A 15,626-nucleotide genomic window follows, 5' to 3' on the forward strand; every position below is an offset into this window, starting at 1 on the left:
ATTCCTGCTCTGAAGCAAAGGCTTTGTATTCCGAATTAAAAGTCTATGGTCTGGATCCATAGTATATGGCTTCTTCCCTTTATCTGTCTTTTCCTTCTGTTCCTCATCAGAATCATAGAAATCCTTTTCATTGTCCTCTAGACCATCACCCTACAGGAAAGAAATCCAATCCCAAGATTAGTTCAGACCTGGGACAGCCCAAATATTACACAAAGAAAGCTTTTCAAAAAACATTTACAATAATGATGATATTTTACTATAGAATACTACTGTTGAGGCAATTTGAAATTATTATGTTACCTATATGGAAGAAAGGCCTTTCTTTTTCTCATATTTTATGACACAGTAACTGTAACTGTCTTTTAGTGCAATAGATAATACTTTTATATGATATAGTAAACCTCTGAAAATATTAAATTACCATAGAAATACCCACAGCTGCCCAAAGGGAAAACCTAACCATTAAATTCTAACAAAGCCGAGGATATGAGACTACCCCAAACGTGAAAACTGTTTCCATAAATTATCAGTCACTCTGTAACTGAATCAAAGGGTCAGAAGAAAGAAGAAAATTGTTTGAACTGCAACACACATAAAAGAAATCATTAATAAAGCTTGACAGGTTAAAAATTGGTAATTAAGTAGATCCCTGTGTTGTCAAGACTCAGCTTGAGATTTATGTCTATCCCTGAGAGTTGATTCTATGTTTTTGTTTTGTACTTTTCATTTGAATTCTTTATTATCTCTGTCAATAAAATCAGCCTATAGGTATTTAGTCCTAAAAATACATAAACAAACGAAAAAAGCACACAAAGACAATAATATTTAAGTGGATCCAATGCAACTACCATTTAGAGGTAATTTCTGTTACCAAGTACTTGAAACATACTTTCCACTTCTGGGAAGATGGAATAGATATACTTTTTCCTATTCCTCTTGCTAAGTATAACTAGAAACCCAAGACATTATATATAAAACAAATATAAAAAAGAAAAGACAGAGAAGAAGAAAGACTGGATAGGGATCTCAGGATCCAAAGAATGACACAACAGTGAGTTCCCTGGATTTTCATTTTTACCTCATATATCAAAGACTGGGTAGAAGAGAAGTGGGTAACAGAAAACCAACAGGTATACATGAAACAAACCCTCCAAAAGCCTGTTCTCTGTAGCCAAAGGACCAAGAAAGGGAAATGGAAAGTCTAGCAAGACAGAAAACTTTTTAAGAAAATAGCTGCTCTAGTGCAGCCAACACTAGAGAAAAAAACCATGACCTTACCCCTAACCCCACCAGCAAAAGCTGACGTGGAGAGCCTAGATTTCCACAGCTCCCCCCAGGATGTAATAAGAGCCCCGATTTTCCCACTGGGGTGGTATCAGAAAAGGCCAAGATGGAACTGAGACTTTAATCCTCACCAGTTAATGAGGCACCTCCATGGTGGGGAGACCAAATAGGGAGCTTGGACATCCAAGCCTACCTATCAGTTGAGGTAACTTTGTCCCTCCCCACTGGGCTAGTACAAGAGGATGCTTAGTGGACACTTCTCTCAGGTCTTGAAACATCACCAGCCAGTGGTAACAAGGACACACCACTCTGTGGTGTCAGTGGAGGTAATGAGGTAATGGATCAGGGAGTGTCAGTGACAAGGATGAAAATGCAGGACAGATTTAAGAACTACTTAGAAGCTGAAATCAACAGGATGCAGTGACTGAACGTGAAGAACAACATCGGGGCCCTTAACAAGGATGCCCCCATTCCCACCTTGGATGACAAAGCAGATGATGATACTACCAGTCAAGATAATCTTGTCTCGGAATATCTCTCTTTTCCAAGGCTGCCTGCTAAACAAACATCCTTAAAAGACAGTCCAGAACAAAACCTATCAACGCCATTACACAGAAGAGCAGAAAAAATGAGAAAAACGCATGAAGGATTATCTCCCAAGTGTTTATTTTGTTCATGATTGATCTGTACCTATTCTTCGAAGTAAGCCTTCTTTTAATAATTAACAATTTCCCCCAGCAAAAAAATTTTATAATTTGTGATCTCTAATCATTTTTCCTTCAACATGGTATAGCATTTTTTAAAAAAACATTTATATAGCTAGGTACAGAGCTCTTAGGGTTGACAACAAAAGCACAGCCCATAAAAGAGAACACTGATAAATTGGATTTCATCAAAATTAAAAACTCCTGTTCCATTAAAAAAAAAAAACCTCTTAAGAGGAAGAAAAAAACAAATTACACATTGGCAGAAAATATATGCAACTATATATGAAACAAGGAGCTAGTATCTAGAATATAAAGACCACTCCCCAAACTCAACATTAAAAAAAAACAATTCAGTTTAAAAAAGGGCAAAAGATATTCTTACGGACTGAACTGTGTATCCCCTAAAATTCACATGTTGAAGCCTCAATGCGACCATATGCTAAAGTTGGGACCTTCAAGGTTAAATCAGATTATATCAGTGGTTCCCTAATCCAATACAACTGGCATCCTTATAAGAAGAGAAAAAGGCATATGAGAACACAGCAAGAAGGCAGCCATCTGCAAGGCAAGGAGAGGAGCCTTGGGAGAAACCAAACCTGCTAACACCTTGACCTTGGACTTCTAGCCTCCTGGAGGAATTGTGAGAAACTATGAGAAATAAATTTCTGTTTATTTAACCAGCTTATGGTATTTTGTTATGGCAGCTCTAGCAAACTAATACAGACATCAATAAACAATTATTAAAGGAGATATACAAATGGCAAACAAAGCACATGAAAAGATAATCAACTTCATTAGCTAATAGGGAAATGCAAATTATAACCAAAGCAAGGTGGTTTTGTTATGGCATACATATCAGAATGGCTCTCATCTAAAATTAAACTTAAAAATAGTGACACCAGGGCTTCCCTGGTGGCGCAGTGGTTGAGAGTCCGCCTGCTGATGCAGGGGACACAGGTTTGTGCCCCGGTCCGGGAAGATCCCACATGCCGCGGAGCGGCTGGGCCCGTGAACCATGGCCGGTGAGCCTGTGCGTCCGGAGCCTGTGCTCCGCAACGGGAGAGGCCGCAACAGTGAGAGGCCCGCGTACCACACACACACACACAAAAATAGTGACACCACCAAATGATAGTAAGGAAGTCCAGGAAAAGGTTAACTCATATGCTGGTGATGAATGTAAAAGGTTACAGTCATTCCGGCAGGCTGTCAGTCTCTTACAGAACTAAACCTGTATTCACCATACAACCCAAAAATTGCACTCTTGGGCATTTATCATGGGGAAATGGAAATTCTCACAAAGATCTCTACACAAAATATTCATAGCAGTGTTATTCCTATTAGCCAAAATGGAAACAACACAGATGTCCTTCAATGGATGAATGGTTAAACAATTGGTTAAGCAAATGGTTAAACATCTATGCCATGGAATACCACTCAGAAATAAAAAGAAACAAACGACTGATACACACAATGCTGATTAACCTCCAGAGAAGTATACCGAACTTGAGTGAGCAAAATTAATCCTAAAAGGTTACATACTGTATGATTCCATTTATATAGCATTCTTGAAATGACAAAATGATAGAGATGGAGAAGAAATTAGTGGTTACCAGGGGTTAAGGGGGAGCAGGGTTAAGCACAGGGAAGAAAATGGGTTTAACTATAAAATGGTAACATGAAGGATACTTGTGATAGAAATGTTCTGAATCAATATCAAGGTTGGAATACCTTACTATAGTTTTGCAAGATGTCACCACTGGAGGAAAATGAATAAAGGTTACACCAGATCTCTCTATATTATTTCTTACAACTGCATGTGAATCTACAGTTATCTTAAAAGAGAACATTTACTTAAATAAAATTAAGGAGAAAAAAATCAGTAAATCACTTGAAAGCAATTTGCATATATTTATTGTTAGATAACAATAAAATAAGTTATTTAAATTGTTATAGGTTAATATCACTTAATGAATTATGTTTTCCTTGTTAAGTGCTTACAGTTAGGATACAATCTTTGCTTAAATATCACTGAAAACACTTTTTATCAAAAAATATGACCTTTAGTATTCTTAGAAGTAAGCATAATATTATCTGAGTGTTTTTTAAATCCACAATAAAAACAAAATCTTAAGAAATTCTCCAAACAAAAGAAACTCACCAAATTTATGCTTTGAAAACAAAAGGCACTTTAAAAGTAATACCCATATTTAAAAGTAAACTATAAATTATAACATTTATCATCTTCTCTGAATACACAATTCAAAACAAATTACTTGTCTCTTAGTGCTTAAAAAAAAAAGGACTATAACTGAGACATACTTTTCTATCAAGGCCAGACTTGAGGGTCTTTCTCCTTTATGGAGTTTCAGACTAAACTGATTCTATTAAGTGCATTAATAAACCAATAAAATGATACACAAATAATCTCATTCTTTAAGCATAAGCACTCACCTACAATCTTTTACTGAATGTTAATCAAACAAATGTTCAAAATATACCTAAAACTGGTATATGATGAAACGGCTGTATTAACACAGCACTTTCCAGTTCTCCTTCTCGAACACTTTATTAAAGTTCAATTACATTATTTAAAAAAAAAAAATGTTATGAAGAACCTAGGGGTAAAACAGGAATAAAGACACAGACCTACTGGAGAACAGATTTGAGGATATGGGGAGGGGGAAGGGTGAGGTGAGATAGGGCGAGAGAGAGACATGGACATATATATACTAACAAACCTAAGGTAGATAGCCATTGGGAAGCAGCCGCATGGCACAGGGATACCGGCTCGGTTCTCTGTGGCTGCCTGGAGGGGTGGGATAGGGAGGGTGGGAGGGAGGGAGACAAAGAGGGAAGAGATATGGGAACATATGTATATGTATAACTGATTCACTCTGTTATAAAGCAGAAACTAACACACCATTGTAAAGCAATTATACCCCAATAAAGATGTTAAAAAAAAAAGGTTCAATTACATTATTTTAATAAATATTTGTATTGTTTATTTTACTGTACAAGTATTTAGGATTATGGTAGTAATTACAGTAAAAAGATTATAAAGGAGTATTTTTTTCATTAGTATCTTTCCCATATCCAAAGATTTTACAAAGCTATTAAGTAAAACTTCTATAGATTAATGCTTCATGATATGTTTTATTAAAGATCTGTAAATTAATTCTTAACATTTAACATTAAATAAATTAGTATAATTCACTAAAATGAAAGGGATTCTTTGAAACAGTACAAAGTTTTAACAACAGGATTATTGGATAACAAACACGAAGAACATGTTGCTTAATACCTAAAATAATTATTGATATCAATTATTATTTCAAAGTATATTCCCCTCAAAAGAAACTTTCTCTTATACTTTTAATGAAATTTCAATTTGGTTCTATTGCTATGAGAACATCATGGCATGGCTTTTTTAGATCTGGCTGCTAATTACTAACTGTATATATACACCAACAGCATAATTCCTTTAGTGTGAACTAAAAGGAAAAAAATTTAAGGACTGATGTTTTCATGAGGTTAATGAAACAAACGAGATGAGGCTTCCACACAGGATGGGAGCCAATCTCCAATAACTTTATATCTGAATCTGGGTCACTGCTAGCTGTTTTCTCGGGTTTTCAACTGACAGGAACAGACATTGGCCAAAACAGAATGGAAGCTGGATGCAAACAGCCAGAATGGGTAATACTAGGTCATGCCAGTTCAGTATCGGGGTTGCCTCTATGACCATGCTAAATTACTTGACCTCCCCTTGTCTTAATTTAGTCATTTGTAAAATGGAATAAAAGCAGTTATCGATATCATGAAAGTGTTCATAAAGATTGATTGGTTTAGTGAAGGTTATATAAGCCCCTAGTGCATATTAAACACTCAAATAGTAGCTATTACCATTGCTTTTATTATTAAATTTTTTTCTAGAAACTATTACCTCACCGTAAATCAAATATCCCTAGATGCCAAATATGAAGAAAAATTTCCCCCTAAAATTATCCCTCAGAAATGAAACTGCCTCATATTTGAGAATTTACAAAAATATCATGAGGCTTTTGTACAACTGCTTCATTTTGAACCAAAATGTACTGTCTGGGGAACTCATTACACCGAATGCCAGTTATAGATGCTTAAAAGAAGTCACAAACTCCAATGACACAATGTCATTAAAAATAAGACTTGAAAGATTACTTTTTAAAAACAGGTAATACAGGATTACAGAGTTCTGCTTCTAGAAATAAGCAAATTGGAATAACCCTTATAGTGAGCTAGGGAAGAAAAATGAAACACACCTGTTTGAAGGCACTGAAAAGTTAAAAGAACAGTGATGAATTATGCAGGCAAGATCCAGAAGAAGTAATAAACCAAGAAATCTGACCGACCTTAGGAATTGTTTTTCCCCCCAAAGCATTGTTATTACATAACAAAAAGCCGAGAGGCCTAAAGAGCTTTTAGCAGATTCACAAAAATTACAGAAGCAAAAGTTGGAGGTCAGGATCCACCAAAACCAAGATTCCTAACTCTCCCTAGTCTTTGGTTTAAAATCCTGAGAGTCTATATCCTAGAGAGTAAAGATGATAAAATTAAAGCCCACTTTTCAATCATGTCAAATCTATAACTGAGGTGATTAAAGGAACTCAGATTGCTGATACCCTTACTTAGTAATATTCCACAAGCAAACCAAACCCATCATCCAAGCTTCAAACTAGTTCAGCAATTTTTCAGAAAGTAAGTAAGGAAAGAGGAAGGAAAATAGGGAAGAAAAGGCAGAGTCATTAAGGGTCAGGATATTGTTTCCATCTGGGAGGGAAAGAAGGCTATTAAGTGGAAGGTGTCAAAGGAGGGTCTTCTGAAGTATAATTACTGTTTCTTAATCTGAGTACTCGTTACATTGGGGTCTTCAGTTTACAAAAATTCATGAGATCATTTGCTTCTGACACATATACATTATTTCTACTTCAATAAAAATCTTTAAATTATGCATGTAAGAAAAAAAGACAGGGAATTCCCTGGTGGCGCAGTGGTTAAGGATCTGCCTGCCAATGCAGGGGACACAGGTTCGAGCCCTGGCCCGGGAAGATCCCACATGCCGCTAAGTAACTAAGCCTGTGCGCCACAAGTACTGAGCCTGCGCTCTACAGCCAGTGAGCCACAACTACTGAGCCCATGCGCTGCAACTACTGAAGCCCGCGTGCCTAGAGCCCATGTTCCACAACAAGGGAAGCCACCTCAAAGAGCAGCCTGCGCACCGCAACGAAGAGTAGCCCCCGCTCGCCACAACTAGAGAAAGCCTGCACAAAGCAACAAAGACCCAGCAGGGCCCCCCCTACCCCCGAATAAATAAATAAATAAATAAATAAATAAATAAATAAATAAATAAAATAAACAAGTAAGGTAAACAAGATATAATCAGAAGGATGTTTAGTCTGCTTAAGGATACAGATAAAATAGGTTTCAAAGATGCTGAAATCTATAGAAAAATTTCCATTTGCTGAACTTAGTATACTAATTGTACATCATATACCTAAAAAAGGAAGATGAACTAATTTTAATACAGCACCATGTGTATTTGAAAACAATATTTTAGAAATACTTTGTTTTTAATGGAACTGCTTAATTTTTTAACGTATTCTGTACCTTCTAATATATTTCCTATCTAGAAATTGATACAATGCAGTTTCAATTTACACAGTACAACTATGAATTTGGAACTAAGTCAAAAGGTCTCCCCTACATAGCTGAAACAGCAGTTATGAAGACTTGAGGTATTATTCTAAGTATAAAGTTCTTATGCAGAGTATATTTTGTCTTTAATTTTAACCATCTATCTCCTGATACTCAGATAATATATGGTGTAATGTAGAAACAAAAAAAGATTAAGTTATGTCTTTCATTCTCTGTCAAGGGGCTAGAAAACAGAAAATTGTTTTAGAAATGTTTGCACCAAAAAGGTTTAAAAAAATCAATTATTATATGTATTGTTTGTATTGAGCCTAGAGAAATGAGGTATTATCATAACGGGGGTTTTTAATGGGTATTAATTAAAATATTTTATATTGTGGCTTATGTTGGCAATTTTTCTAAGCCTCATGGTCATTTAAGTAATGTCACCTTTACTCCAATAAATTACTGATATGATTATTACAAAGAGAACCATTTAACAGCAATCTGACTGATGTAAAAAACATTAATAAACCTGTAAAACCTGCTCTTTTGCACCTTGGAAAATGGCTGGTTCTAAAATTAAGGCAGTTAAAAAAAATCTAGATCATCAGGTACTTAAAAAGCAAACAAATGAAAACAACTCCCTAAGACCAAAGCTGAAAAATTTTAGCAGTAGAATAATGACAGTATTAGTTCATAACCCAAAGAATAAAATAAATATCTAGGAGCCCATACTTACGCAAACAATTGCCAAAAAATAAATAAATAGGAGAGAAAAGTCAAGTCTTCCTTACAGAAGAATTCTGAATAAAAATTATGCTAATATCATGTGAATGAGTATTGGAGGCTTAAAATGTAATTTCCATGTCAGCATCCTATCCATATTCCAAGGTGATGAGCATCTCAAACAACCTATACAGAAGTAAAGATGGTTCCCTATGGAAAAGTATTAAATGACTCAAAAAGGAACCCTGGTAATAATAAGGACACAAATACATAAAATCTTTGTGATGAAACTCACAAGTATAAAAAAGTTATATTTACAAATGAAGATTTTTCTGTTATTTAAAATATCAGTATGTGTAGAAAATGAAATTATATACTAGAATAAACAACTTTCTCCATCTTTCTAAAAGAGTATACATTCAAGCTGAACCAAAAAAAAAGCTTTAAATCCTCTTATTTGGAAAATGGAGACAGCTTTGCAGTTTCTTTAAAGTGAAGACAGTGTTTTAGAAATACATCCTAAATAGATATGGATGGAATTATATAATATCTTGAATTTCATATGAAATTTGGGATCGAAGTGGGAAGGGGGTTGAGTTAAAGTTGAGAGCAGCCATGAGCTGATGAATGTTGCATCTAGGTGATGTGTACATGAGGATTCATTGGACTCTTAGCCCTATCTTTGTGTATGCTTAAATTTTTCAATAGTTTAACATTTATACAGTGAGTTTCACTTCAAGATCTACTATAAAGCTACAGTAATCAAAATCAAGACAGTGTGGTACTGGTGAAAGAACAGACAAAGAGATTAATGGTACAGAACAGGGAACCCCAAAATAGACCCACATAAATATACAGTTAACTGATTTATGACAAAGGAGCAAAGTTAATACAATGGAGAAGAGATCGTCTTTTTTACAAATGGTGCTGAACATCAACACGCAAAAAAAATGAATCTAGACAGACCTACACCATTCACAAAAATTCACTCAAAAAGGATTAGAGACAAATAAGGAACACAAAACTATAAAATTCTAGAATATAACATAGGAGAAAATCTAGATGACCTTGGATATGGGATGACTTTTAGATACAACACCAAAGGCATGACCCATGAAAGAAATAATTGATAGGCTGAACTTATTAAAATTAAAAATGTCAAGACAAAGACAAGACAAGCCACAGACTTGGAGAAATATTTGGAAAAGATACATCTGATAAAGGGCTGTTATCCAAAATACACAAAGAGCTCTTAAAACTCAACAGTGAGAAAGCAAACAACTCGATAAAAAAATGGGCCAAGGACTTGAACAGACAACTCATCAAAGAAGATATACAGATGGCAAATAAGCTTATGAAAAGATGTTCAACATCATATGTAATTAGGGAAGTGCAAATTAAAACAAGATACAGGGACTTCCCTGGTGGTCCAGTGGTAAAGAATCCGCCTTCTAATGCAGGGGACGTGGGGTCAATCCCTGGTCAGGGAACTAAGATCCCATATGCTGCAGGGAAACTAAGCCCACGTGCCACAACTACTGAACTCACATGCCACAACTACTGAACTCGCACACCACAACGGAAGAGACCACATGCCGCAACTAAGACCCGACGCAGCCAAAAAATAATAAATATTTTTTTTTAAAAAGATACAACTACACACCTATTAGAATGGCCAAACTCCAGGACACTGACAACACTAAATGTTGGCAAGAATGTGGAGCAAAAGGAACACTCATTCATTGCCAGTGGGGACACAAAACAGTACAGCCACTATGAAAGACAATTGGGCAGCTTCTTACAAAATTAAAATATACTCTTATCAAATAGTCTAGCAATCAGAGTCCTTGGTTTATACCAAAATGAGTCCACACAAAAACCTGCACAAGGTTTATAGGAGCTTTATTCATATTTGCCAATTTATAGAGGCAAACAAGATATCCTTCAGCAGGTGAATGGATGAATAAACTGTGGTACATCTAGACAATGGAATGTTATTTGGCCCTAAAAAGAAATGAGCTACAGAGACATGAAAAGACACGGAGCATCCTTAAATGCATATTACTAAGGCAAAGAACTGAAAAAAAAAAAAACTATGGAGATAGTAAAAAGACTAGTGAGTGCCAGGATTTGTAGGGGAAAGAGGAATGAATAGGCAGGACACAGAGGATTTTTAGGGCAGTGAAACTATTTGTAAGATATCACAATGGTGGAGGCATGTCATTATACGTTTGTCAAAACCGACAGAATGAACCCCACCAAGAGCAAACCTCAGTGTAAACTATGGACTTCAGGTGATAATGATGTATTAACATATGTTCATTGACTGTAATAAATGTACTACTGTGGTGAAGGACGTTGATAGTCAGGAGGTGGGTGGGGGCAGAGAGTATATGGGAACTCCCTGCATTTTCCACCCTATTTTGTTATAACTTAAAACTTCTCTAAAAAAAAAATTAAAACAAATTTTTAAAAGAAACAGTGAGTTTAATATACCTGAGCTATTTCATATGAAAATAGGTCTCCCTCCACTCATGTGTACTGACCACCCCAAACGCTAAAATAAAAACATTAGAATAAAATTAGCTTTTCACCTTGCTCTAAAACATTCACTTTCAGTAAGAGAAATGTTGTTACATTAAACATAAGCTCTATGAAGTCCAAAAAAATTACCTTTTATTTCATAAATCATATTTTGGAAAGGCATGGTTTATAAACTTTATTCTTCATCCTGCCATCTCTTTTATTTTATTACCGTGGTGTTTGTTGTAGTCGAGAAAAAGACACTGAATGTACCCACTTGTCTTATGAATTCCAAGACAGCCTGGAGGGCACTAGTACCAACTTAAGATTTGTACCAGGACAATACCATGTCTGTTATCTTCTGTGGACACAGACTACTTAAAAGCTACACAGGGGACCACATCATGACATTGTCATGCCATAAGATACTCATATTAGCAAGCTTGGGCTACTAAAACAAAACACCATAGACTGGGTGGGTTAAACAACAATTTTTCACAGTTTTGAAGGCTGGGAAGTCCAAGATCAAGATGCTGGCAGACTCGCTTCCTGGTGAGAACCCACTTCCTAGCTTGCAGCTGGCTGCCTTCCCGCTATGTCTTCACATGGGCAGAGAAAGGAAGCAAGGTCTCTGGTGTGTCATCTTATAAGGGCACTATTCCCATGACGACAACCCCACACTCACCAATCCACTGAAACCTAATTACTTCCCAAAGTCCCTACCTCCAAATACCATCACATTGGGAGTTAGGACTTCAACATGTGGATTTCGGAGGACATAAACATTCAGTCCATAGATACCATAGCAGTGTATTGGTGGTCCATGTCTGTGACATTGGGTTAGATTTCCCTGACAAGACCAGAGTGGGTAGGTGATTGGCAATATCATAAACAATTAAATTATTCAGTATGGATAGCACATGTTTACTTTTTAAAAAAATGTCAGGTTTAATAAATTTTTTAATTTAATATTTTTCTCAGAAAAAAGTCTCTTTCCCCCCTGATCAGGCCTATGTAAAACAACACATTATATGAATACTGGTTTGAGACATTTTTTCCTTCCATGAGGTAACTGCTATGCTCTTCACTTTACATGTTTTATACTACAGCCCAGTGACCACTATACCACACAGGTGGAAGTATGGGTTTGAGGATCAGTGAACACTGAATCTCCCCCAATACATCACAATTATGGAAACACCTGTGCCCAGTAACTCTGAGTTGAGTCACTCTGAAAATTCAGAGTGCTCAATTGCCCACAACACTTCTCATTTCTTATGACTATATGTTCAGCACCAGTATACAGGAAATAAGCTTTCCGAATGCAGTGGTTTCCAAATTTTGTTACTGAGAAATCTGAAAAATCTACATAAGGCATTTTTTCATGTTTCTCTAAAGTAAAATATACTCATGACACAAGTTGATCTTAGGTCTAAGAGTTCTAAGACATGAGAAAGAAGGGTTCCAGTCATTTGAAAACTAATCTCAGTCTAATTACAGGGATAAATAAGAACTGTTTTTTGTTAAGCAGAATGCATTTTAGAGTGGTTCTCACTCAGTCATAAACTACAAAATAAAATTAAGCCCAACCTAGGTAGAACTAATCATAATTCCTCAAGTATTCACTCCCTCCTTACCTAAACCCCTGAAATAAAGAGAATGTATTAAAGAAGGTAAGTGTCTATTAATTTGAAATTGATAAATTTAATTATCCTTTAGGGCATTAATAAAAAGAGGTTAGACGGTTAGAGCAGAGGTTTTAAAATACTGGTGGACATTCATGGGGGAGGGGATAAAGCAGTAGTTTGTTTTAATCTTAGGGTGAACTCTAATAGTTAAATAGAAAAAACAAAAGCAAAAATCTGTACTCTAGATAAAGTGGGGGTAGGAAACTAGGGCTCTAAGAAAGAACAGTTAAAAATTTTTAAAAAGCAAATAATCTAGGTTATGAAAAACTTTTCATATAAAACATAAAATTTTGTAAAGGGACTGTTTCTTCTTCATTAATCCCCAAATATTTATATATCTAAATTAAATAATGCCCTTTGAGTCACTAGAAAAACATATATAAACAAGTTGTTTTAAAAGTAATATGAGGATAACTACTAGAAGACAAAGCTAAAAGAGTTAGAGCTAGTTGCATCTGGAGAGTAGGAACTGGAGGTGTAAAAAGGAAGGACATATATTTACTATACATCCCAGTAATTGCACTCCTAGAGAAATGAAAACATTTTATGTCCAAACAAAGACTTGTGGCACTGGAGGCCAAGGTCACAGCTCTATGGATGTACAGAAAATTCAGAGTTTAAGCATAAGCAAGTACAATCTTTGCCGAGAAGACATAGCGACAGATAGATAGACAGATAGATGTATATATGTGTAACATCTTTTGTGTGTGTGTTACAGAATTACGTTAAAGAAATAAAGACAAAAAAGTTTAATTTTTAATATTTACCTACATATATATCATTTCTATCATTCTTTATCCCCTTCTATAGTTATAAATTACCGTCTATTATCATTTCTCTTCAACCTAAACAACTTCTTGCAGTATCTCTTGTAATACGGTTCTACATATCAATTTTTCAATTTAGTTCATCTGAAAACTTCTTCATTCCATCTTTATTTTTGAAGAATGGTTTTGTTCAATATAGAATTCTTTGTTGACAGATTTCTCTCAACAATTTAAAGATGATATTCCACTGTTTCCTAGACGCCACTGTTTCTTATCAGCAGTTAGTCATAATCATTGTTTCTCTGTATATAATGCATTGTTTATCTCTGTCTGCTTTCAAGGTTTTCTCTTTCCCCTTTGATTTCAGAAGTTTGACTATGATGTATCTCGGGGTGACATTTTAATATTTTGCCTGGGAATATGATGTGTTTCCTGGATCTGTACACTTGTTTTTCCCCCCTTAAACTAAACTTGAAATTTTTTTAGCTTTTATTTCTTCAGGTATTATTTCTACTCCATTTACCCTTTTCTCTCATTTTGGGACTTCAATTACAAGTATTTTATTCTGTTTCATATTGTTCCACATGGCTCTGAGACTGTTCACTTTTCTTCACTTGCTTTTCTCTTTGCTCTTCAGAATGAATAATTTCTATTAATCTATCTTCAGGTTTCTTAACACTTTTACAGCCTCCTCCTGGCTATTAAGCCTATCTAGCTTATTTTTCATTTAATCATTGTATTTTTCAGCCCTAGAATTTCCATTTCGTTCTTTCTTATAGTGTCTTTCCTGTTAAGATTCGTTTATTCAATCAATACAACTATGTTGCTTTTTAATATTTTTGCCATATATATATTATATATATATATATAATAGCTGCATTATTTGTCTGGTAATTGCCTCTTCTTGATTATCTTTCTATTGCCTACTTTTTCTCTTCAGCATTAGTTATGTTTCTGTTTCTCATGTCTGCTGATTTTTTCAAATTGTATTCTGAATATTATCAAACATACACTATAAATTCTTCCTTGTGTTGCATTCCTCTGAAATGTATTAATATTTGTTTTAGCAGGCATTTTACTGGTTTCAAACTCCAAACTCTGTGTATCCTAATATGACCAGCAAGTGAAATCTCCATTTAGCTTCCAGTTGCTTTTTTTTTGCTGGACACACTGAAGTCTTCTCCACATATGTAGAGTTGGTCAGCCAATGACTTGAATGGTGTTTACATGCATTTCCAGGGGTGCACCCTCCTGTGGTTCCCACACCTTTCTGGAATTTCTCCCCAAACGTTTTAGGTATTCTGCCAGCCTTGAAGTCTGTTCTCTAATACCTAGGTAAGTGAGGCTGTAACTTTTTCCATTTTTATATGGGATAGGGGAATTCCCCCAGGCAAAAACCTGCAAACTCACACCTTGAAATTTCAGTCCTTCATGTGTAGAGTCCTCTCTAGTTTTGCCTACTTTTGATCATCCTATAGTACACCTTTAGCTGCTATTTGTCAAAATAATTTCCCAGAGAGTTAATCTGATCAAGGTATTCCATCAATGGAAGTGGAAACTGTAAGTCCATGAAGTACATCTCAGCCGCAGGTCAGATGTCTTCATGCTTTTTATGTGAAAGTAAACCTTTTTCATACACTCCTCTACACCCCACTTTCCTCATATTTCCCATTACTTCACATTAGCCAGAACTGTGTTATATGCCCATTCCTAAACCTATCACCTACAAGGGGACTGTAATTAACATTAGACTAGTTTAGGCTGGGAAGCAACATGGCTTCTGCAAAGACACCTGGGTGCTCAATCCCTGTAGAAAATCTGTCTGCAAGGAAGAACTTTTTGCATAGGGGTTGTCTGCTGGAGACAATCAACAGTGTCTGCCACATTCTCTATACCACCTAGACAACAATGCACTAGCAGAATCTGTCTGACGTAACCATTTTGGAACTCTGGAGTCTATCAAAGGCTTGCAACTTCCAGTAGGACTGCAGTAATTTTAAGATATGTATCAGAAACTTAAAGTCTTGTATATACAGCTAAATGAATAATAGAAGAGAATAAAACTGACTGTTTTAAATTACCACATTATTAGATTACATAAAATCATAATCTTTTCTGAGATGAATACAGAAAACTACGAAGCAGCAAAATCACAAATTTAAGAATTAAATAACTGACTTGTGAGAGAGAAATTCAGTATTAATCATATTTACTCCTTTATGCTATAGTAATAAGACTAACACAGAGAAAAATATAAGGAA

General features: G+C 35.4%; 1 protein-coding gene across 1 annotated transcript in view; it reads right to left on the reverse strand.

The window, feature by feature from the left end:
* AP3B1 (adaptor related protein complex 3 subunit beta 1) overlaps positions 1–15,626 on the reverse strand; it is a 275,016-nt gene that overhangs the window by 156,983 nt on the left and 102,407 nt on the right. The window contains exon 8 of the mRNA XM_007471959.1: positions 3–150. Within this exon, the coding sequence (XP_007472021.1) occupies positions 3–150 (148 nt within the window). The remainder of the gene's footprint in view (positions 1–2; positions 151–15,626) is intronic.

Source organism: Lipotes vexillifer, unplaced genomic scaffold (assembly GCF_000442215.2).
Source record: "Lipotes vexillifer unplaced genomic scaffold, Lipotes_vexillifer_v1.1 scaffold83, whole genome shotgun sequence".
Taxonomy (NCBI): Eukaryota; Metazoa; Chordata; class Mammalia; order Artiodactyla; family Lipotidae; genus Lipotes; species Lipotes vexillifer.